The sequence below is a fragment of the Osmerus eperlanus genome, chromosome 5, assembly GCF_963692335.1.
Source record: "Osmerus eperlanus chromosome 5, fOsmEpe2.1, whole genome shotgun sequence".
Taxonomy (NCBI): domain Eukaryota; kingdom Metazoa; phylum Chordata; class Actinopteri; order Osmeriformes; family Osmeridae; genus Osmerus; species Osmerus eperlanus.
Genome location: NC_085022.1, coordinates 2,220,010 through 2,244,129, shown reverse-complemented (window position 1 = coordinate 2,244,129; position 24,120 = coordinate 2,220,010). Strand labels below are relative to the sequence as shown.

General features: G+C 44.8%; 3 protein-coding genes across 3 annotated transcripts in view; 2 read left to right on the top strand and 1 right to left on the bottom strand.

Moving 5' to 3' along the window:
- LOC134020774 (E3 ubiquitin-protein ligase AMFR-like) overlaps positions 1–24,120 on the bottom strand; it is a 343,986-nt gene that overhangs the window by 190,611 nt on the left and 129,255 nt on the right. The window lies entirely within an intron of this gene.
- ppp1r3ab (protein phosphatase 1, regulatory subunit 3Ab) lies at positions 4,518–13,447 on the top strand. Its single transcript, XM_062460994.1, has 5 exons — positions 4,518–5,413; positions 5,750–5,802; positions 5,888–5,970; positions 7,562–11,966; positions 12,063–13,447. The coding sequence occupies exons 1-4, from the start codon at positions 4,518–4,520 to the stop codon at positions 10,595–10,597; spliced, it is 4,068 nt and encodes a 1,355-aa protein (XP_062316978.1). The 3' UTR covers positions 10,598–11,966; positions 12,063–13,447.
- Positions 14,192–24,048, top strand: bmt2 (base methyltransferase of 25S rRNA 2 homolog). Its single transcript, XM_062461015.1, has 5 exons — positions 14,192–14,477; positions 20,154–20,295; positions 20,423–20,551; positions 20,958–21,072; positions 21,174–24,048. Exons 1-5 carry the CDS (start codon positions 14,315–14,317, stop codon positions 21,801–21,803), a joined length of 1,179 nt encoding a protein of 392 aa, XP_062316999.1. The 5' UTR covers positions 14,192–14,314; the 3' UTR covers positions 21,804–24,048.

Here is a 24,120-nt window from a genome sequence, read left to right as displayed (position 1 = left end):
AGTTTTTTGTTTTCTTCGTTCTGCAGTAATGAAATGAAACCACTGTGGTGGTGGCATACGCAAACATACCAATACCAGTCACATGTTTTAGTCTCAAGGACCCAAGTTTTGATTTGAAAATAGTTTCTATATCAAAACAATGAAACACGATTAGCATTTTGATTTAGTTCATATAACATATTTGTATGAGCACAAATACAAAACAGGGGCAGATTCTTCATTGGATTTTTTGTTAGTTGCATATATTAAACCATCCAGATAATAACTGGTCATTATTAATTGGATCTAATTAACAAAAAAGACTGATTAAAGGTTGGTGTTGCTCGCAAGGAGGTAGAACCCTGTCTAAACTCTCCTGTATAAAAGTCTGAGAAACGAAAAGGAAAAGGTTGAAAATAGTGGCTAAAATAGTTCAAAGACTTTCAATCAGAAACTAAAACAATCTAGAACAGTAAACTAAAGCAACTTAAAATGTTTACATTAAAACACACATCTGTAAAGAAATTACAATAAATGTAACAATTCAAGGAAAAGTGTCGTTTGAAAGCAACCTACCTGCAAGATGAATTGATTATGTAGCTGCAGTGTAGCATAGAGTATCCTAAGTCTCGTGGTTAGTCCGTGTGGACGGAGGATATAGCGGTGTACTTACCGGTACCTGAGAATAAGCAGGAGGCGGAGTCTGTGGTCATGTCACTTGATTGTTCAGACCTGACAAGTGAAAAAAAAAAAGGTCAGTAGAACGTGGTGCAGTTTAGGGAACTATGTATGTACAGGTTTTATGTATATTTAAATAGTCATAGTACATAATAACAGCAGTCTCTTTCATTACAGTTAAACAAACTCAAACGCTGTTAAAATCTGTTCCTGCCTTTGACACAGTTTGTTTTCAGAAATCAAATTTCATTTTGATATGTTATATCAACAAGAAGAAGTCTACAACCAGGTTGTATCTAATAAAAATTATATTGAATATATTATTAAATGTAGATGATATATCATATGTGCTAGGCCTGTTAAGTTATTTGGTGTTGTGCACCAGATAAGACTGCCAATTTTATTATACCAACACCTATTTGCTTATTGGCTTACTTATTACAATAACCTACATACTATTGTTCATGCGAATAATTTCAACAAGGATCAGTACTTCTGAACAAACTTATAGAGTGTCACTTTAGAATTTATCCATAAGCAGGTCTATCGATTGAGTGTAGCGCGTTTGTGTTTCGGTTGGTAAGCGACACAAGCGATAATGAAAGGAAGGTTGTGTTGGCTATAGAAGTTTGCTAGGTTGTGTAGGATATCGGATGCTATTCTCAGTGTTCGAATGCTGCAGATAGACTTTTTATTATAACATATGTTAATTCATAATTGCGTTGTTGATTAGGTCATTTGTTAAAAGTTTTCAAATTAAATATTTACAATCTTACGTTATATAGATATAAAATACGACATGAAACAGGTGCTCTCTGTATTTAAATATAATATTTTATTTATCATACAAGCACAAAGATTGTCAAGGTGTCTGCGTGTGTGTGTGTGTGTGTGTGTGTGTGTGTGTGTGTGTGTGTGTGTGTGTGTGTGTGTGTGTGTGTGTGTGTGTGTGTGTTTGTGTGTGTGTGTGTGTGTGTGTAAGGGGGGGGGGTGCATTTTAAGATACAAATGTAATACAATTTATATGCATTCCAGTTTCTCAAAAAAGCTCTGTGTGAAATAAAAAATGAATACACGATGTTAAGTTATGGTAGAAAATATATCTACTTTCTGTAGCCTACAACGATTTAAATGTCACATTCAACAAATGAGGGAGTGATTAAAACAAGAACATCAGAACTATATCCAGTAGTAAATCTTCTGTTTACTGCCATCTAGTGGACACATGTATCTGCTGCTGTTTCAAATGCACTGTCTTGTCATGGACGGCTGAAATATTGCTAACACAAAATATACATGTTCTTTTTTATAACGTTTATATCCTAGAACGCATAGCACCTAGCAGGTTGTCGTACTGTAAGACGGTGCTTGTTGCTGTGTGATGCATCTCCCAGCTAGACCTTGAGGCCACGTGGGCTCATCAGGTGACAGTAACACGATCCCTCCATGACAGAAGTGTTTTGTAAAAGGTCAGGAGTGTAATTAGGGGTCACCCAGCCCAATGACCCGTCTCCAAGTGTGACCCAGGGGGGCCCTATCCAGCCCAATGACCCGTCTCCAAGTGTGACCCAGGGGGGCCCTATCCAGCCCAATGACCCGTCTCCAAGGAGAATCCAAGGGTGCCCAGGGGGGGCCCAGGGGGGGCCCTATCCAGTCCACTGACTCAGCCACATAGCTTCTAATCTCCCACAGAGGCAACAAGCCCAAATATCCCATCTCACTACCCCAGAACCCTCTTCCCCAGAACCCTCTTCCCCAGAATCCTCTTCCCCAGAACCTTCTCTCTCAGAACTTTCTTTTCCAGAACCCTTTCCCCCAGACCAGAACCCTCTCCCCCAGAACCTTCTCTCCAAAAACCCTTTCCCCCAGAACCCTCTCCCTCAGAACCTTCTCTCCCAGAACCTTTTCTCCCAGAGGCAGCATGGTTCCATCAGTCCCAAAGACTCAGAACAGCCTGCCTGCTCCTCCTCTCCTGCCTGCTCCTCCTAACCTGCCTGCTCCTCCTAGCCTGCCTGCTCCTCCTCTCCTGCCTGCTCCTCCTAACCTGCCTGCTCCTCCTAACCTGCCTGCTCCTCCTAACCTGCCTGCTCTTTCTCTCCTGCCTGCTCCTCCTCTCCTGCCTGCTCCTCCTAACCTGCCTGCTCCTCCTAGCCTGCCTGCTCCTCCTCTCCTGCCTGCTCCTCCTAACCTGCCTGCTCCTCCTAACCTGCCTGCTCCTCCTAACCTGCCTGCTCCTCCTCTCCTGCCTGCTCCTCCTAACCTGCCTGCTCCTCCTAGCCTGCCTGCTCCTCCTCTCCTGCCTGCTCCTCCTAACCTGCCTGCTCCTCCTAGCCTGCCTGCTCCTCCTCTCCTGCCTGCTCCTCCTAACCTGCCTGCTCCTCCTAACCTGCCTGCTCCTCCTCTCCTGCCTGCTCCTCCTAACCTGCCTGCTCCTCCTAGCCTGCCTGCTCCTCCTCTCCTGCCTGCTCCTCCTAACCTGCCTGCTCCTCCTCTCCTGCCTGCTCCTCCTCTCCTGCCTGCTCCTCCTAACCTGCCTGCTCCTCCTAACCTGCCTGCTCCTCCTCTCCTGCCTGCTCCTCCTCTCCTGCCTGCTCCTCCTAACCTGCCTGCTCCTCCTCTCCTGCCTGCTCCTCCTCTCCTGCCTGCTCCTCCTAACCTGCCTGCTCCTCCTCTCCTGCCTGCTCCTCCTAACCTGCCTGCTCCTCCTAACCTGCCTGCTCCTCCTAACCTGCCTGCTCTTTCTCTCCTGCCTGCTCCTCCTCTCCTGCCTGCTCCTCCTAACCTGCCTGCTCCTCCTAGCCTGCCTGCTCCTCCTCTCCTGCCTGCTCCTCCTAACCTGCCTGCTCCTCCTAGCCTGCCTGCTCCTCCTCTCCTGCCTGCTCCTCCTAACCTGCCTGCTCCTCCTAACCTGCCTGCTCCTCCTCTCCTGCCTGCTCCTCCTAACCTGCCTGCTCCTCCTAGCCTGCCTGCTCCTCCTCTCCTGCCTGCTCCTCCTAACCTGCCTGCTCCTCCTCTCCTGCCTGCTCCTCCTCTCCTGCCTGCTCCTCCTAACCTGCCTGCTCCTCCTCTCCTGCCTGCTCCTCCTAACCTGCCTGCTCCTCCTAACCTGCCTGCTCCTCCTCTCCTGCCTGCTCCTCCTCTCCTGCCTGCTCCTCCTAACCTGCCTGCTCCTCCTCTCCTGCATGCTCCTCCTAACCTGCCTGCTCCTCCTAGCCTGCCTGCTCCTCCTAACCTGCCTGCTCCTCCTAGCCTGCCTGCTCCTCCTAACCTGCCTGCTCCTCCTAACCTGCCTGCTCCTCCTCTCCTGCCTGCTCCTCCTAACCTGCCTGCCTGCTCTTTCTCTCCTGCCTGCTCCTCCTAACCTGCCTGCTCCTCCTAGCCTGCCTGCTCTTGCTAGCCTGCCTGCTCCTCCTAGCCTGCCTGTGCTGCACTCCTAACAGTACATAACAGTACCCCACCTCAGTGGACTCATTAATATAAATAATTCCCATTCAAATTTTGTGAACCCAAACTGCAAATAGCTCCAAGTTATTTGCTGAACTGTATGTGACCTACTGTCAGTAAAATGAAATTACTGAAGAAAGACCAATAAATTATATATTTATTGTGTTCAATAAAAGTTAATTATCTACCCCACAGATGCAAACATACTTTAGATATTTTACAATGACAGGAAAACTTTTACAAGGACAGAGTATTAGAGGAGAATTCTTTTTTTTTCCAATAATGTCCAACACTTTATTGTTGCAATTCTGCATCTCAAATAGGATTTGGTATTATATTTTCCCACTGTTCTCCTGAGCCCTGACTGCATAGCTTAAGTCTCGAGCCACCTATTTATAGTGCTGGCCCTCGCTACAATGTGGACTGTAACTCGACTCCATCTGTCAGGGCACAGCATGTTGAATGTCAGTTGCCAAAAGCATCGACTCTGTGGTTCCCCTTCACTCAATCGCAGAGAGAGCCCCATGGAGCCTGCAGCAGGAGAGACACCCACCGGGGCCGGGGGCCTCCTCGGGGTCCCAGGCCTCAGCGGCAGCTGGGACGGAGACGAGGACGAGGAGGAGGAGGAGGTCGGCGGCATCAAGCCCAAGTCGTCCCCCTGCCCCCGGAGGAAGACGTCCGTGTCGAGCGAAGACTCTGAGCTCGAGCTGCCCCCGTCCAGATCCAGGAGGGTGTCCTTCGCTGACGTCCTGGGGCTCAGCCTGGTGTCGGTGAAGGAGTTTGACGCGTGGGACGTCCCCAGGCTGCCCGGCTGCGGGGACCCTCTGGAGGGAGACGGGAAGGAGGTGGAGGAGTATGACCTGTCCACTCTCTTCACGCTGCCGCTGCCGTCCCAGGAGCTGGCACTGAGGGTCAGGCAGCAGAAGCTGGAGCTGGAGAGCGTTGAGCTGCTCCCAGGGACCTCCATCCTTAGAGGGGTCATCCGCGTCCTCAACCTCTCCTTTGATAAGATGCTGTATGTCCGCACCAGTCTGGACGCGTGGGCGAGCCACTTTGACCTGCTGGCAGAATACGTCCCGGGGTCTGGCGATGGAGTAACAGACTGTTTCTCTTTCAAGCTCACCCTGGTGCCTGCATCGGGCTCGCAGGGCGCCAGAGTGGACTTTTGTCTCCGCTACGAGACCCCAATAGGCACTTTCTGGGCCAACAACAGTGACAGGAACTATGTCCTGTTCTGTCACCAGAAAGTCAAAGAGACTAAGGAAAAACTGCAAAGTGACGCTCAAAAGAAAAGTTGTCTCAAGGCCATAAGGTGAAGTCGCAATTATACAATTACATCTTGATAGCACCTAAAGAACGTTTACATTTTCTAACTAACTATTGATTGGACGGTACAGTCATCTTTAAAAGCCGGACAGTACCATGTTCTGTGTAGTTTTAAAGATTACATTTCTATCAGTATTTTTTTTTTACCAGAGAATGTCTACCATGTTAGGCCCCATTAAGAGTTAAACTGCCTGTGATTATATGAGTAAAACATATTTACTGATGTTAGTTACAATAAATAATAATATTACAGATTTTATTGTAATACATTACAGCATAATATATATTACAATTTAAGGTATTTTGTCTGATTCATTTACAGTCAGATATTTACCACTGAGGAACACTTTTCATCAACCAATGCTGAACATACAGGTCAGCTTTTTGTACTTAAATGAATGTTTCAATGACAGTCACATGAGAACCGACATCTTAAACCAGTACTGAATCTCCTCTCCAGGTGTACCCCAGCATGAAGACAACAAGCCTGTGCCGAACATCGACAGCATGGGAGCAACTGAGGAGCAGAAACAGAAACTGATGGTGAGCGAGCTGCTAGGTGTATTTCATGTAACCTTTCAATAATGCTGTTGAGTCCCATCAGCACACACATGCTAAGTCATAGTTGAAAGTTTTACTCAAAACATTTGTCGAAACAAAACATTTGTGTGACTCGAACTATTCATGTAATCTCATCTCTAAAAGTAAATAATAACAATAAATTGACCAATCAAAAAATTACTATATTGTATACATATAGTATAGTATATAGTTATAGAAGTATATAGCTATAGAAATTGCTTAAATCACTTCGATCAGATGTAATCAGTTTCCACCACACTTTTGAATATTCTGAATGGATTGAGTTTCTGGTGTAGACTGGCCTGGGTTCCACCAGGACACAGAGAGAGAGGGTAGACTGGCCTGGGTTCCACCAGGACACAGAGAGAGAGGGAAGACTGGCCTGGGTTCCACCAGGACACAGAGAGAGAGGGTAGACTGGCCTGGGTTCCACCAGGACACAGAGAGAGAGGGTAGACTGGCCTGGGTTCCACCAGGACACAGAGAGAGAGGGTAGACTGGCCTGGGTTCCACCAGGACACAGAGAGAGAGGGTAGACTGGCCTGGGTTCCACCAGGACACAGAGAGAGAGGGTAGACTGGCCTGGGTTCCACCAGGACACAGAGAGAGAGGGTAGACTGGCCTGGGTTCCACCAGGACACAGAGAGAGAGGGTAGACTGGCCTGGGTTCCACCAGGACACAGAGAGAGAGGGTAGACTGGCCTGGGTTCCACCAGGACACAGAGAGAGAGGGTAGACTGGCCTGGGTTCCACCAGGACACAGAGAGAGAGGGTAGACTGGCCTGGGTTCCACCAGGACACAGAGAGAGAGGGTAGACTGGCCTGGGTTCCACCAGGACACAGAGAGAGAGGGTAGACTGGCCTGGGTTCCACCAGGACACAGAGAGAGAGGGTAGACTGGCCTGGGTTCCACCAGGACACAGAGAGAGAGGGTAGACTGGCCTGGGTTCCACCAGGACACAGAGAGAGAGGGTAGACTGGCCTGGGTTCCACCAGGACACAGAGAGAGAGGGTAGACTGGCCTGGGTTCCACCAGGACACAGAGAGAGAGGGTAGACTGGCCTGGGTTCCACCAGGACACAGAGAGAGAGGGTAGACTGGCCTGGGTTCCACCAGGACACAGAGAGAGAGGGTAGACTGGCCTGGGTTCCACCAGGACACAGAGAGAGAGGGTAGACTGGCCTGGGTTCCACCAGGACACAGAGAGAGAGGGAAGCCCGGGTGCTCCTGTTGAGAATCTGTCACATGATTGCCAATGTTAGTGACACTATGTTCCATCGTGTGCTGGTTGCATCTTCGTGACACATGAGAACATAACGTGTACCATGATGCAGTCACATGTTCCACATGTATACATCTACGCCTCAGAGAAGGGTAACCAGTTAGTGTCATGAGTCGTCTCACTGTATCAAATTCCTCGGTAACCCACACCTTTTTAAACATTGTCATCGTTTGATGTAATTATAATTTTATTTAAAAAATGTAAATGGCAGAAGTTACAGAAGGCTGTGTTGGCATGGTGATTAAGTGTGTGACCCTTGTTAATGGATAGGTGGAGAGCAGACAGAACTGTACTCGAAGGAACCGCCGCAAGGAAGCGAGGATGGCACGCGTTAGGGACTACTTTTCCCAGAGAGACGACTTTACAAGTGAAAACAAGAACAAGCCAGTGGACCCATCTCAGCCTCTGACAGAACACAACACACTTCCTGTGAAAAGCCTTCCAAGTGGACCAGAGACACAACCACAGCCACTAAAGCACAACACATCCAACAGACTGCAAATTCAATCCGATTCCATGGCGACGTTGGACAAGACAGGCAGGCCTTCCACCAATGAGGCTGCGGGATCTCAGGACTTTGTCTCGGCTGTCGGCCCTATCACGTCAGACCTGGGAGGGTCTGAGGTCACTATCATCTCCAACACGGATGAACATGCTCCCTCCTGCCAAACAGATAACATGTCTTATGAGATGGTGGAAAGTATCTTGATGCAGATGGAGAATACTGTGGTGGAGGAAAGAGGTGAATCAGATGACCCAGGTGTAGGGTTTCCTGATGATGTTGTTAGTTCTGCAGTCCCAGTCAGTCAGACCAGTGGCGTCACATTTGGAACGGTTCTGGCTCCACTTTACCACCAGGTGTTTTGTCAAGTAGAAAGTGACCGTCAGAATGTAACCAATAAAAGGAATCAAACAAGTCTATCAAGGGGAAGGTTGCATGATGGAAAATCCGCTACAGGCATTTCCCAGAGATACGCCTCCACACATGAAATAGACTACGGTTTCAACTTGACATCAGATTCTGGTGGAACTCATGTAGAACAGTCAGGGAATCAGAGAGAACCGCTTAAATCAGATGCTCATTGGTTAGTACTTGGACTGAGTGGGCAGTCTAAACCTGTCTCTGATGAGGCAGACAGATGTGTTCCCAGGACTGGTCCAGACGTGCTGGCTCCCACAGCACTAATCCCCGAGGCCCCCCAAGGCCCATCTGAAGCAGACCACTTTCCTCACCAGGCCAAGAGGAATTCCTCGTCTCAAATCCCACCCGAGGTCACATCGGCACAAACACAGATTGTAGACACAACATCTGCGACAACACAGAGTGTTTTAGACATGGTAGGTTTACAAACACAAACTCTGGTCAGAGTGCCAGAAAACCCCAGTCCTGAGATGGTCCCACAGGAGAGTTGGGGACCAAACCTTGTGAGCGTAGAGCTGCCAGAGGAAAGAGGGAGTCCTCTCACAGTCCCCACTGGTGAACGGTCCACAGGGACAGATAGGTTACATACAGATACGGTCATGTCAGAGCTTATAGATGGTGACCTCAGAGTTGAGTCATCCACAACCAAAATGCCAAATCACCCAAGTATTGAAAGTAAGCCATCTGTATACACCCTGAACGCAAATAACTGTGTGGCTGCAATAGAAAAGGATGGCCCTGTTTTCCACAAGGATTGCATATCGCTGGATAGTGAGAAAGGATCTGACAAAGAGGAGGACGGCTTTCAGTCAGACGACTGGTGTGGTGAAACAAACCTACCAACAGAAGGCGAGGGTGGTGGAAATATTCGGGATACGAAGGATGTCATAGAATATGACTCAAAGTCTGAAGAGGGAGATAAATTAGCTGTGACATTCACTGAGAAGGATGTTGGCTTTGTAGAAGATCATGATGGATCCTCAAAAGATCCACATTTTGATGAGAGACAGAAGTGTGACAACCAAAACGTTGATGAAAAAGACTGGGAGAAGATTGTAGAGGAAGAAGAGGATATGTGGCTAGATGAAGATGGAGAGGAAAGCAAGATTGATCAAGACGAGAGAGAGGAGGATAGTGATGAGAGGGTTGATAAGGTTTTGGAAGAGCTGGTGGAGAAGGAGAAGATGGTAGAACAAGAACAAATGATAGTTGAAGAGAAGGAGCAGGAGGAGATGTATGTAGATGAGTGTAGGATTGAAGAAATAGAGGAGAGGGAGGTGGAGTTGGATGAGAAGGGGGTGGAGATGGATGAGAGCGGGGTGGAGATTGAGGTGGAAGGCTCGAAAGATGAGATCAAGGAAGAAGATGATGATGAGCTACAGTTGGAGGAAGAGGAGATGGTGGAGGATGAAGAAGAAATTGTAAATAAGGAAGATGGAGAAGAGATTATTATTGGTAGAGAGACAGATGAGGTCGAGATAGGAGAGCGGGATGAATACACTGACGGAGAGCAGGACCAGATAGGCAGTAAGGCACAAAATGAAGCTGCAGATCATTTACTAACAGCAGAACATAGAAACAGCACATTTGAGAGTGGTAGTGAGGTCGAGAGAGTCAACGCAAACAACTCTAAGAACACAGATGTAGAGGACAGCAGATGGGAAAGGAATGAAGAAAATCTCTATATTGTGGAAGATGCTCCTTACGATGACTGTGCAGACCATGACAACGACCAGTACAGTGTGGTAAGAGAAGAGATGGACTCTGTCAAAGGAGACGGACCGCTCCGAGCAGGTAAACCTTGCTACGAGGACGGGGATGAGCGCAGTATTTCCACTGAATCTTTATCAGACGACGAGATGGATTTGTACCTGCACAGCCTGAGGGCCGCACAGAAGCAGGGTGCTGCTCTGGCAGAGGCAGGCTGCAGTAAGGACACACCTGTAGCTACGAGCTTTGGAAAAAGACCTTCAATAAGCAGAAGTAAACAACTGCCTTCCCCCATGCCGTCAATCAGCGAGTCTGTGGACGAGGAGCAACCCAATGACGCTCTTGAGGATCTGCTGGACTTTGAAACGGTGGATGAGCCGCCCGTTACTTCACTGTCTGCACTATTGAAAGGAGAAGGCAGTGCAGAGAACAATCTAGCATGGTGGAGGGAAACGTTCTCCTTTCACAGCATCTCCAAAGCGCTGATGTACTCCTTCCTGTTAGTGGTGTTCTTTGTTGTGGCGTATCATTATGACTTCCTGGCCTGTTTCACTCTCTACTTGTTCTCTGTACTCTGGCTGTGCTGCCAGGGAGAGAAACAAACTGAGAGAGACAACACAGTTCAGGAACGTACAAGCCCTGAGCCTGTTACCCAGAAACATCCATCAGTGTAGATGCTGTCTTCTCTTATCACGTGCCTTATCAGAACATCTTCGTTTGTATGTATTGTATATTATCAGTGATTCTACAAAAGAAGATAGAATGGTCAAACAATCTTTTTGTGCAGTTTCTGTAATCAATTGCTGGATTACAGTTTACACAAAACATTTACTATAACACAGTATATCACTTCAAAATGTGATATCACTAAAAAGATATACATTCAATAGTATACGGTTAATGTACATATATATGTATGATATTTATTTTTTCAAACAAACATAGTTTTTCTGACACTGACAATGCATTGTAGCTCACAGTAGGCCTAATTACAATTGAAATACAATATTTGTCCAATTAAATAATTTCCGTATGATATCTGCACATTGTCCAAACTATTGCTAATTGTTGACTGTTGTTTGAATGAGCCGCAATTCAACTCCTTTTCTGACAAAAATATTTAAAAAAATGGATTGAGCGACCCTTAGGGTTAGTCCTTTAAAAGCGTGCAAGTATGTTAAACTGAGATGGAACGCTGTCCACAACCACCAAGACTACAACTAAACACGTTTTTTTGCAGACTGTGTCTGGGATAGGATAGCTGTACTTGTAACTGAAACAGATTTGATTGTTTATATCAATCCCTCCAGAGTCTGGTGCAGAACATTATTGTATGATTTCCATTGATATATATATTAGTTATTTATGAAAATGTTTCATGATTAATATGTTTGCAGGTGCAATAGTAATTATTCATCTGTCAGTGTACATTATTTTAGATTTTGTAAAGAAAGAGGTGTACAACACATGATTTCTCTGATGAAGATATCAACAGCCTGAAATGTATTGTGGTGCTCCATTCATCACACCAACAACCTTTGGAGAAGAACTCTCCATGATGTCCTAGGCTGTCAAGGCTAGGCTGTGAGGCTGTATTTTAAGCAGACATATTAGATTACAGTGTCCTTGAGATCACTTTAAACATCCTGGTAAATCAGAATAAAAACTGAATATGTTGCCAGTCTTATAAACAGTCAAGTTAAGGTGTCATTGCCACCAGAAGGTGGAAATGTACCGCATGTGGTAGGTAACTTGAGTTATACAGACGCCTACTTTCAGTTCATTTTCAGAGAGCATAAAGCTGACAGGGATGAACTTTAGATGAGCTCTTGGTAAAGTAAAACATGCATGCAGTTATGAAAAGATCTTAAATGTCTGTTTCATAACAGAATGATCTGCAGTTAATTATCTGAACACTATCATGTTGAGGGAGACAAACTATCCATCGTACAAGTTAAATTACGTGCCATTACCTGAAACACCATAGTATACAAATAAAATCATACCTGCATTTTGGCTTTGAATTACATTTCTTGCCGTGCAGTGCATTAGAGGTAGTGCAGTGCATTAGAGGTAGTGCAGTGCATTAGAGGTAGTGCAGTGCATTAGAGGTAGTGCAGTGCATTAGAGGTAGTGCAGTGCATTAGTCGTTCTGATATGTTGAATGTTTTGTTTTGCTCAAACCTTGTTATCACTTGTAGTCATTTCTGTTTAAAAATGTTTGTAGCCTAGCTACTTCACTTTCAGAAGCGGCTCATGAAGCTATTCACATCATCGCACTTGACATTATGAAGCACACATTCATGAGCTGTGTTTAATCTAAAAAGGGCCAAAACTAGATAAATACTTGTTAAGCTATACTTTTGCAACAAGTTATTCTTTTACTGCACATCCTTCGTTCAAACCACTGTTCCAATGTCCCTGGGGATGATACTGGTCTCCAAAATAGTGCGAAATGAAAAATGCAAGCCGACGACACGGCCCAGTGCACGTACGCTACTTAACGTCCTGTTACTGCATCGGTCCTCACTGTTCCACCTCCCCACGGACCTCTCTGCTTACACATATCAAACCCAGAGCGGTATTAGTCTCCTGATCCAACATCAAAGATCGTAAAGCACATAAACAACACACATGAGACGATGATGAAGATGGCCATACTGGTTGCACACTGTTTGAGTAACTTGATAGCCAGTGCCACTAACTTTGACCTTTGAACTTAAACATTTTGGCTGTGGTCGGGCCTTCCCAGCTGCAGCTGCTTGTCAGGGCCTCCATGACTGTCCTTTGCTAGGATTATCACTCCCTTGTGCTTCACAGACGAACAAGTGGTCATTTTTAGCCAGCGGAGAACCACAATGCCATATTGACGTGGAAGATACGTCAGACACATCTGTGTGTTCTGATCAGTGTGAATTTGTTTCCTTATGACTTAGATTTAAGTCACAGCTTGTTGGCTGAATTATTTTTTAAGCCATAATTTATGTTAAATCTAAAAGGTATGGCAGTGTGGTGAATGATTGAACAAAACACTGTCAGTATAGTCAAATAATATTATGTCTGTCAGTGCCATGTCGTTTGTTTATCTTTAAGTCATGTGCCATAGAGGTCAAGGTGTCATGTTAGAGTTTAATGGCATGGCTGCCTTGTGCCAGAAGCAGGGCAATGACACACACGAGCCTGTGTGAATCAACCTGTGACTGAATCACACCATGTCATCAAAGTGTAAAAAAAAAATGAATTTTGAGATCCAACAACTTTCCTTGTAGGATCTCCCTACTGCCGTTAAAGATGGTTTTAGCATTTAGACTGATTATAACATTGCTGGAAATGTTGCTGTCACTATTACACTACACGTTCTGCTAAATGACTGGATGTTCATGTTTAAGTCCTCACATGATGCTGATGCCAGCTGTCCTCTATGGAGGAAGTGGATACATCACATGACACAGCATTAAAAATAACAGCTGTGACACTATTTTTGTGACCCAAAAAGGGCTAAATAAATACCGAAGACACTATCATGTGTTTGCTATTATTGAAAGGATGCTCTTCTACATCCTGTGAAGGACTAGAACGGAAGTTTGTAACATTTTAACTACAGTGCTCTGAGGAGGACACCCACATGTTAACAAGCTAAAATATTAACCATTTCAAGTAATAAAGCATTTAATTCCCCATTTATTTAGGCTTTAATCATTGACAACAATGGTACAACATAGGCTTGAATGTAAAAATGTCCCCCTTAGAGAATGGTAGCTTTTGGATTCAGGTAACACTAAACACTAAAGTATACTGCTATCCTTGGCACTACATGCATAGCTAAACTAGCCTTGGTAGGCTACCCTTTAGTTCTGCTGCTGTTGATTCACACAGTACATACCAATAATTATATTTAAAAAAGGCAAATTACAGAGTTGAGCTTGTACTGTATATGATATATCTGGTACTAGTGCTCTCGTATGGAGTATATATCTGGTATACACCTGGTATCACGTTGGACCTCATCTAAATCGGTTAACATCTGCCATGTCACTCTTGTCTTGCCTGAAAATACAGTGACTGCCGTTGAGAAGGGAATAAGAAAGTTTCGGTTCAGAATGTTTCTGTTTTCACTCGCAGTTGTATTAGTGTATATTATTTAACTAGCATTTTTTTTATCGGCTCTGAAAAATATTCAGATCAGATTTTACTTTTATTTCAAAGTGCAGCGCACAGACAGACAGCGGTCTGTATGCCGTTTGAAGGCGTTTCTGTTCCTGGTTCTCTGGTTGGCTGTGCAGCTGTCAGCCCTGCAGCATGTGTGTGCACGCGAGGCAATCAGCTCGAGCGTTGTTGGCTTGTGGACCGGTGCGCCGGTAGCTAGAGACTAGAACCGACGGCGCAGTGCTATGGATCCCTTGAACAATGCAGAGACAGGAGAGACAGAATCTGAAACGGAGCCGTTGTACGTTCTTATACCAAATGACACGCGATGCAAGAAAAAAGAGCAGGAAAAATTATCTGGAGTCGTGAAAAATGTTCACAGAAAACTGCGAAGAAAATACCGAGAAGGTAAGAATTAATGCTAAGCTAACGTTAGCCAGCTAGTTGGCTAACAAAAATGCAGGCCAGACAGAAATCGGTCTTCTACAGTCATGGCCACATGGCCCATGGGTATTTAAATCTCGAAAACAAGGCCAAGTTGTGTAGCTTAGGTAGCTAGCTCACCAGCCAGCCAGCTTAGCAATCTTGTAGTACTAGCGAGTATCATTTAGCATAGCCTTGTCTTTCAATCAATCAATAACTTCCCTCTTCTGTCTTTCACCGTCAATCTGATCAATAAATCACTATAAGGGACATCGGTCTTTATAGTCTTTCTAGCCAGCTATTCTCATGGTTTAATTTATAATAGGGTTGGCTTGCACATATATAAGAGTATACATTTTCATTATCTGAATAACTGACAACCAAGGTGAAGTATGCACTTGATCTGTTGGTTGGTGCTGATCTGCCTAGGAATTCCTGCTTGGACGTTTTGCTATCTCAACAACGACTAGACAACGCGACATACTTAGAAACCCTTCTTGGTTCTGACTATCCATCAAGTATCTTAATTCCAAACAACCTTTAAAAGATTGGTACAGTAGTCCTACCACCATTTTATGTTTTATTGTTTGTAGGCTGATGATGCATATATCAACAGCCTTCCACAGTGAGACTTTCTTTTTCGTAAATAAATTGATTCATTCTGATCACTAGATAACTGCAGAACTTAAGCCAAACTGAGAAAAGAAAAAGGATTCCCCTTGGGCAGGACTCTGTCCCAAATTTTAAAATGTAGTATCTGTCCACTGCTTACATTATGTCAGCTTAACGGTTTTAAACTGTGGTTATTCTCACATCAATACAAAGTCTGCCGTATAAGAGTTCTTTCAATGGAGAATGTTGCCATGGGGAACAATAACTTATTTTTCAATTTCCAGAGGTGGGACCAAGTCATTTTTTTGCAAGTCCCAAGTAAGTCTCAAGTCTTTGCCCTCAAGTCCCGAGTCAAGTCCCAAGTCAAGACAGGCAAGTCCCGAGTCAAGTCCAAAGTCAAGACTGACAAGTCTCAAGTCAAGTCCAAGTCCTGCAGTTTGAGTTTCGAGTCCTTTCGAGTCCTTTTGATCACAGAGTAATAATATATTTACACAGATCATGTATGCTTTTAAAATCTGTATTTATTTATTATAGGTACAAGTATAACTTGTATAAGTGCAATTGAAATTGCAGAAAAAAAATTGTGCTGACATTGCACTATTAACCAGTCATTTTTAACATTTAACTCATATTTTGAAAGAATATTCTTCATTTTAAACCACTCCTTTACAGAATGAACACATTTGAAAAAACAAGTGCAACTGTAATTATTTGTACAAAAGTGCTAACATTGTATTTTGCATTTTAACTAGTTCCACAGCAGTTTCTGTCCTGTATTTATCTCATCTCATTTATCTCACCTCATATTGTCTGTGTGTGTGTGTGTGTGTACATGTGAGAAACGTAACAAATACATGAACATAACAATGAACAGGGTTGTGCTTTTTATATGTCAGGGCCCTATGCTGCATTGCATTTGCAAAAGACCAAATTGGCCAAAAGTCTGTCAGTCATTTGTGCACGATGGGGACGTAGTATGATTCCACCATGGCTGAAAACTCGCTCCACTGGAGCACTGGAGGCAGGCACTGCCAGGACTCTGATGGCCACTCGGAACAGTGAAGGAAGAGTCTTCATGTTCAATGCCCAGAACAAAAGCGCGTTCTGTCCTTCGGCTATGTAAAGGTAGTGACTTAGCTGTAGTGCTGGAGTGGTCCCAACATCCGTCTTCTGCCTCTTATGGTATGCAGCAAACAGCCCTTCTCCTCTAAGGTCCTCTTGCTCTTCTTCATCAACAAGAGGCACAGGTTGCTCAGTCTCTGCAGCATCATGCAAGATCAATTCTGGCAAAACATGTAAAAACAATAGCATAAACAAAAGAGCCCTTATTACCATTTGTGTTGGTGATGCAGTGTGTTAGACTGAAATACTTAATTATTGTTGCAGTCAATTATATCAGATTATGTGGGAAAAAGGTACACTAGACTCAGTAACATTTACCTTTAACACGTTGTACCACCTCTGTCTTGGCGTCACGACTGACCAGGACATGGGGCTCCACCCACAACAGAGAAAAGGCTGGATCCAAGGCAGCTGCTTTGAGGTAGACTGGATCTGAAAAGGGGGCAGTGATCCCATCTTGTGTCCTGGCCATTTTCATGTTGATGAAGATTCCAAGAAATCTTTTGTTCAGGGATGCCTGGAGACTTCTGACCAGGCCACTCAGGAAACAGACTTGAGGCTTCATCTTCTCAAGGTGGTGGTTGAGGGACAAGATGGATGGAACAACAGCACTGATTGTGATGACCTTCTCCCCCTGTGTCAAATCAGTCGCTTCTCCAAATGGCTTCAAGATGTCCACCAACTCCTTCAGCAGATTCCACTCCCGTGCTGTGAATGACAACTCCCTGTGCCCAGCCTTTTCTAGAACAGCACCAAGCTTTAGATGATTGCACTGGAGAACTGCCTTCACTTGCCTCAGTGTTGAGTTCCATCTTGTGTTTACTGCAGCAGGGATGCCTTTCTGTTCCCCAAATTCAGCATCAAACACATCTTTGAATGTTGTGCTTGTGTGCAGCAGTGAGCTGAGTTTTGATAACTTTGAAAGAGAAGGAGATGCCACTTTTGTTTCTTTCAAACCATCTCCCACCACCAGCTGAAGAGTGTGCGCAAAACACTGCAAGCGCTGTTTCTTCGCCATAGCAACATCTACTGTTTGCTGATCTTCCAGGGTTAAGTCACACCAGAGCTCAGGGTCATCAAGATGATCTCCGTCATCCTCTTGTTCACTGGGGAAGCACACAGTGAATGCTTTTCGCATGTTAGCAGCATTGTCACTAATAATGTAGTCCAGTTTATCTTTAATGTTGTATTCATCACATATTGCCTCAAATTGGTCACATATTCTTTCAGCTGTGTGTGAGCCTTTGAAGCACTCACAGGCCAAGAGATTGGACTTTAGCTGTATCCTCTCTGCCTCTTTCTCTATCCAGTGCACAGTGACACCAAGGAATCCCCTCATCTTTCTGTCAGACCAAATGTCCACAGTGACTGAAACATGGTCAGTGTTGCTCAATTGAGTTTTTAATTTTGAACGTTTCTCTTCAGCGAGGTTCTCTGTTTTTGATGTCAGTGTTCTGCGACATACTGGGCTATACTTGCTGTCAAGCACTGTCAGAAAGTGCCGAAAACTCTTGTTTTCCACAATAGACAGGGGCAAGTTGCAATCAATAATCAAGTCGGACATTATTGCATTGGTGATAGCTTTCTGCTTTGGATGGCTCATGCTGTAATGCCCTACACGATTGTCCAGGAATTGCGAAATTGAGGGCTGCTGTGGTTCATTTGGGATGCTTTTGTTCATCTGGTATTCTTCAAATCTGTAAGAGGTAAGCATATTAAAACGGATGTCAGAAAATCCCTTATAGCCACAAATGAATTGTATTGAAACTACTCTTTATTACTCATATTATTAATATCAATCTTAACATTGTGTTAATATGAATTGTATTGTGTGTGTGTGTGTGGTAAACATCACGTTAGAGTTGCTGCTGTAGCAGATTACAGCACTGGTCATGTATTGTAAAACTTATTTCGGGATTGGTGAAGTTGGGTTGTATGAGGGACTACTGTTCTTTGTGCAACTTCAAATGTCGAACGAAGTTGGAAGTTGTTGCGTCTCCGTCTGAAATCTTCGTCCCGCATGTTTTGCAGACTGCACTTCGTTTTCTGTTGACCACCTCAGAGTTTTTATACCCGAACGAAACTATATTTGGTATCATTTTTTCCCTAACTGGCGCGTTGTTTGACAGTTGCTCTTCATTGGTTGACCTGCAGTTTGATTGGATGGATGCTGTCGCTTCAAAACAATGTGGATCTAATTTGATTGGATGTTGTGCCGACAGCACGTACACACACACACACAGACGCACACATACACAATGAAAGATACAGAGCATTCCTTAATAACATACTTTTTAATATTTGGGTTTTGGGGAAAGGAGCAAGTCTTATCAAGTCAAAAGGCTCAAGTCCAAGTGAAGTCACGAGTCATTGATGTTTAAGTCCAAGTCGAGTTGCAAGTCTCTTTACATTTTGTCAAGTCGAGTCTAAAGTCATCAAATTCATGACTCGAGTCTGACTCGAGTCCAAGTCATGTGACTCGAGTCCACACCTCTGTCAATTTCACTCTTCTCAGACCATGCAGTATGGAAAACACTCAATAAGCAGAAATGTAAAACTGGTTTGGCCATGGCTTTCAACATTTACAGAAGCCAAACAACACACACACTAACACACATTGGACAGATGCACATTAGACACCAGCAATCAGGAAGGGTTTGTCTGTTTAATTCCATTTAACCAACTATAAGATGGCAATTAGTCTAGGTAGGACCATGAAATAGGGGTGTTTTACTCTAGTCCAACTGATCTTTATAGAGCCGAACTGTTAGTTGTAACCATAATTGCCATTTAAAAGCAAATACACTTTTATTATTACAGTTTTTTAGAGATGGTGTTTGGCATCTGTAGTTTGAGACCCAGTCAACTGTGCTCTTGTTGTGTTGTTATTGCACTGAGGTTCCTTTGATGGTTTAGTCCAAAGAATGTGCATCACGCCTTTTATCAACTTCAGAAATAGTAATGATGATGTCATGTCATGGTCTGCTTTACACTGTGAGCAACAATCACCCCTTTTCAACCAGAGGAGGAAGTATACAATATCCACACAGTCACCACCAGCAACACTTGTCATTATACAGAAGGGTAATGTAGAGCCGACTTCTAGACTAGCAGGGTAGGAAGCCACAGTGTTTTCAGTGTGGCCCTGTCAGCGGACCCCATGACAGGACTGGTTAATGAGTAAAGCATGATCTGGTCTGCCTGGCATTGTAACACAGCACTTATGCTTTGTAGGGCTCTGCTGTTTACTTCAGTCCCACTTGTTTTCGTCTCTAAATCTGATATGGTGTTTTTCTGGTGGTCATGGGGTTGCTTTCCTCAGCGTGTTCGCTTCACACCAAAACAGACCCGCTGCCCAACACTCATGAAGACCAAGGAGAAGGGGATTCATGCCGTCACAATGAATGTTGAGCTAATTGTGTAAAGTTTCAGACTAAAGTCTTGCTTCTGCTTAGTGCTAAAGGCAAGCAGTATGCATTGAGCGTTAGCCCTGGGCGTTTTCAGCTGTTGTGATAGCAACAGAGGTCATCCCACTCTAATCCAACTTTTTGGGTGGCTGCCGTTTGCAAGTAGGTATTTAAAATGTTGTGGTTTAACATGGCTGATTTATGTAACACAGAAATGCATTGTTTTCTTCTAACCGAATCTAATGGATTGGAACGTCTACGGAATGTAATGGATTGGAACAGGATAAAATGCTGAATGAGCCACAGAAGCCACGATCGTGTGGTTCTGATCGTTTGGTTCTGATCGTGTGGTTCTGACCGTGTGGTTCTGATCGTTTGGTTCTGATCGTGTGGTTCTGATCGTTTGGTTCTGATCGTTTGGTTCTGATCGTGTGGTTCTGATCGTGTGGTTCTGATCGTTTGGTTCTGATCGTGTGGTTCTGCCGTCTTCTCACGTCTCTGTGTGTTGCTCCGTCTGCAGTGGGGGATTTTGAGAAGATCTGGCAGGAGCACTGTAAGGACGAGCTGACCCTGACTGAGTACGCCCTGGCCATGAAGAACCTGGCGGACAACCACTGGACCCAGAACCAGGAGGGAGAGGGTCGCATCGAGTGGTGCCGCAGGTCAGAGCCTCGCCTCGCTCCGGAGAGACGGTCACAATTCTGCCGGCCTTTCCCACTTTCCTCATCACGCTGCTGTTGTAACAGTTATGCATGAGGTAATAACATGTGACTTTGTTTTTCCCCCCAGCATCTGCCAGGAGTATTTCCTGGATGGTGGGATGAAGAGAATGTTGGAGAAGGATGAGAAAAGTGCGAGGCTGGCCATGGCTGTGAGTGCCCCAGCTTTGAGTGCCCAGCCAATCACCACAGTCCCTAGGTACAACCGCAGCTCCTTTTGACCCCTCCTAACCCTCCCCCTCATTCCCTTCTCTTTCATCATCCCTGTTTTTTCTTTAGTGACATTTCCACAGGGTATACAGTATGACACTTTGTAGTTGGGAGTCAGGTGGCTGAGCGATTAGGGAGTCGGGCTAGTAATCTGAAAGTTACCGGTTCGATTCCCGGCTGTGCAAAATGACGTTGTGTCCTTGGGCAAGGCACTTCACCCTACTTGCCTCGGGGGGAATGTCCCTGTACTTACTGTAAGTCGCTCTGGATAAGAGCGTCTGCTAAATGACTAAATGTAAATGTAGTCCACAGACTGTAATGCTAGATACAAAAATGATGCACTGCCCTCTTCCTTCCAGTAAACTGATTAATAAGTGATGGTTTCTGTGTTGCAGTTCAATCCCTCAGCTGGGAAAAATGCATCTGTTGGATGTGGGAAGCTGTTTCAACCCATTCTTGAAGTTTGATGAGTTCCTCACAGTTGGTATCGACATAGTGCCTGCGGTGGAGGTATGTGCCCATCCACTTCCCACGTCCCACTCTACCATTCACGGTAGTTTGATAACCGACCCACAACAGCAACCTGTGTGTCTCCTGTCTCTCCCTAACAGAGTGTATACAAGTGTGACTTCCTCAACCTCCAGCTCCAGCAGCCTCTGCAGCTGGCGGGCGACGCGGTGGAGGCCTTCCTGCGGCAGCTGCGCAGCCCCATCGACGCCCTCCCCTCCCAGCTGTTCCACGTGGTGGTCTTCTCCCTGCTCCTCTCCTACTTCCCCTCGCCCTACCAGCGCTGGATCTGCTGCAAGAAGGCCCACGAGCTGCTCCAGCTGCACGGCCTCCTGCTCATCATCACGCCCGACTCCTCCCACCAGAACCGCCACGCCCTCATGATGCGGAGCTGGCGCGTGGCGGTGGAGTCGCTCGGCTTCAAGCGGTACAAATACGTCAAGTTCTCCCACATGCACCTCCTCGCCTTCCGGAAGGTGTCCCTGACCACCAGCAGCGACCTGGTCAGCCGTAACTACCCGGAGATGCTGTTCATCCCCCAGGACTTCCACTCCAACGAGGACGACGACTACGCGGACGTGCCCGTCCAGGCGCGCTCCGACTTTGAAGACGACCAGCTGGCGTGGGGCTTCACGGAGCTGCCTGACACGCCGTACGACTCGGACTCTGGGGAGAGCCAGAGCAGCTCGGGGCTGTTCCACGAGCTGGAGGACCCCATCCTGCTGCACAGCTGAACGCTGGCTGGGACACTTACATCCTGGCTCTCTCTTTCTTTCTTTCTTTCTCTCTCTCTCTCTCTCTCTCTCTCTCTCTCTCTCTCTCTCTCTCTCTCTCTCTCTCTCTCTCTCTCTGCCTCTCTCTCTCTCTGCCTCTCTCTCTCTCTGCCTCTCTCTCTGCCTCTCTCTCTGCCTCTCTCTCTGCCTCTCTCTCTGCCTCTCTCTCTGCCTCTCCCCATCTCACTCTGTTCCCCTCTCTCTCAACTGCTGAGCTGCCAAATTAATGTGCTGCATTTCCTCTTAAACCCAAACAAAATGATGCAGTTTGCACAGAGTGGAAGAAAGACGTTTACAGAAGTGAGTTTGTTTCTTTTTTTTTTTTTTATGTGACATGATTACATTCTTAACACAAATGCACACACAGTTACATAATACTTTCTTGTGATAAACAAATGTAGGGTTATTTGAATAGACTTGTAAGCTGAATGCCCTGGAGATATCTAGCCAGCTCCATGATTTCCATACCGTTTATCAGTAGGTCATGCTTATGACAACAGTAGAAAACTGGTTTATACTCTGTATGTTTCAGTAGATTTGAAGTCTTCAAGTAGTATACGCTTCCGTATTAGGCCAACAGGCTACTTAGTTTAGATAATAACTCAAGTTTGTTCTTGTTCTGTGAAAACATTGAGATGGAATTAGGTTTGCTGGCTTGTCAGTTTAACTCAATTTTATCAAATTATTGGTGTGCATTTAGTTACAAAAAAAAGTTGCAAAATGTAAAACAAAAATTTAAAAAAAAAAGAGAAAGTTGAACACAGTCGACAATGCCATTTTAACTTGGCATCTGTGGCTCACTTGTCTTTTAGAATAAATATATATTTGTAGCATTTTTAGCATTTAAAAACCATACTAAGGTAGGCATTCACATTAGGTTTACTGAAATGGCCCTGTGACAGTGGACCTGTGACAGTGGACCTGTGACAGTGTTTGTGTGACGAGGCAGGAGGGTCGCTCAGTAGTCATTGTTCTGTGTTGAGACATTTTCAGACTGTCACACCAGAGGTGATTTATCAATACGTCCTCCGCTTGTTTGCTGTTCTTCATATATCTTGCTGCTTTGGCCTTACATGGAAATTTACCGTCGAGGAATTGAGTGCAACATTGTTGATCTTAAATCAAATATTGGGCTTGTTCTGTTTTCATTATATCTTGCGTTTGACCGTGTTTTTCATACAACTGAAGTACGAGTACGTCTTTTATCATAAAAAAATCCCTTCAGTATTTCAGTCCTCTACATGCATGAAGTTAACAGCCATATACCTGATTTGATAGTCCAAATTCGATTTCCCAAATGATCTTGTCACATGTATTCATCAGATTTACCTCAGTGAGGTTTTGCACTATTATCCTGTATTTCTATCGTCACATTTTCTCGGATCCAAGTGCATTTTAGCAGTAGGGAGGTGTCATCTGAAAGTACTGTACCTTTTTGGGGTGTGGGGGGGGGGGGGGGGGGCAGGGGACAGAGCCCAGTAAATGACACTAGCATCTGTGTGTGGGTGTGTATGTGAGGGTGTGTATGTGAGAATGTGTTGTAATGTATTTGTCTACGGCACTTTATTTGATCAATAACAATCCATTAGGGTGCCACAAGTCAAATGTAAGTCCTGTTTTAGGAACATAGTCTTGTTAATATGACCAATATTATGGTTCCTTAAAGTTCTTTCATCAGGATACCTGGAGCCCAAAAGGTGCCTTCTTTCCCAGCAATGTCGCAACCATATTTTCTTGCACATAGTCCATGTTGGATTCCCTTTTCACCTGGCTTCATACTACAGGCTTCCTTTGCCAAAGTGTCTGTCATGTTCAAGTGTCCATCACCAATTTAAAACAATTGGCAGTTGCTGTATACATTTGCAGTTTCAGTCCCAAAAAAATGCCATTGCTGCCTGTTATTTTACTAAATATAACACAAAAGGCAACTACATAACATTTGTTAGACTTAGTTTACTTTAAGCTGTTTGTAACAGGAAGAAAAAAATGTTTTTTTAATATTGTCTCATCTTGGAGGTTGTCCAATCTACCCAAAAGCATTTTGTGATACTGTTTCTTTAACTGTTTGTCTTCCATGGTTTTCTTTTTATTCCATCCTTCATTTGCAACATTAGAATCATTTCAGTATTACATCATTGGACAAACAGGACAATGTGTGATTAAAGAATGGTTGTATTTTTCTCTTTTATAAATGAATATAAATGCAGTGTGTTTGTGTTATTGACTCCATGGGCAGCCGTCCGATTCTATTAGTATAAATACATAAACATTCCTGACA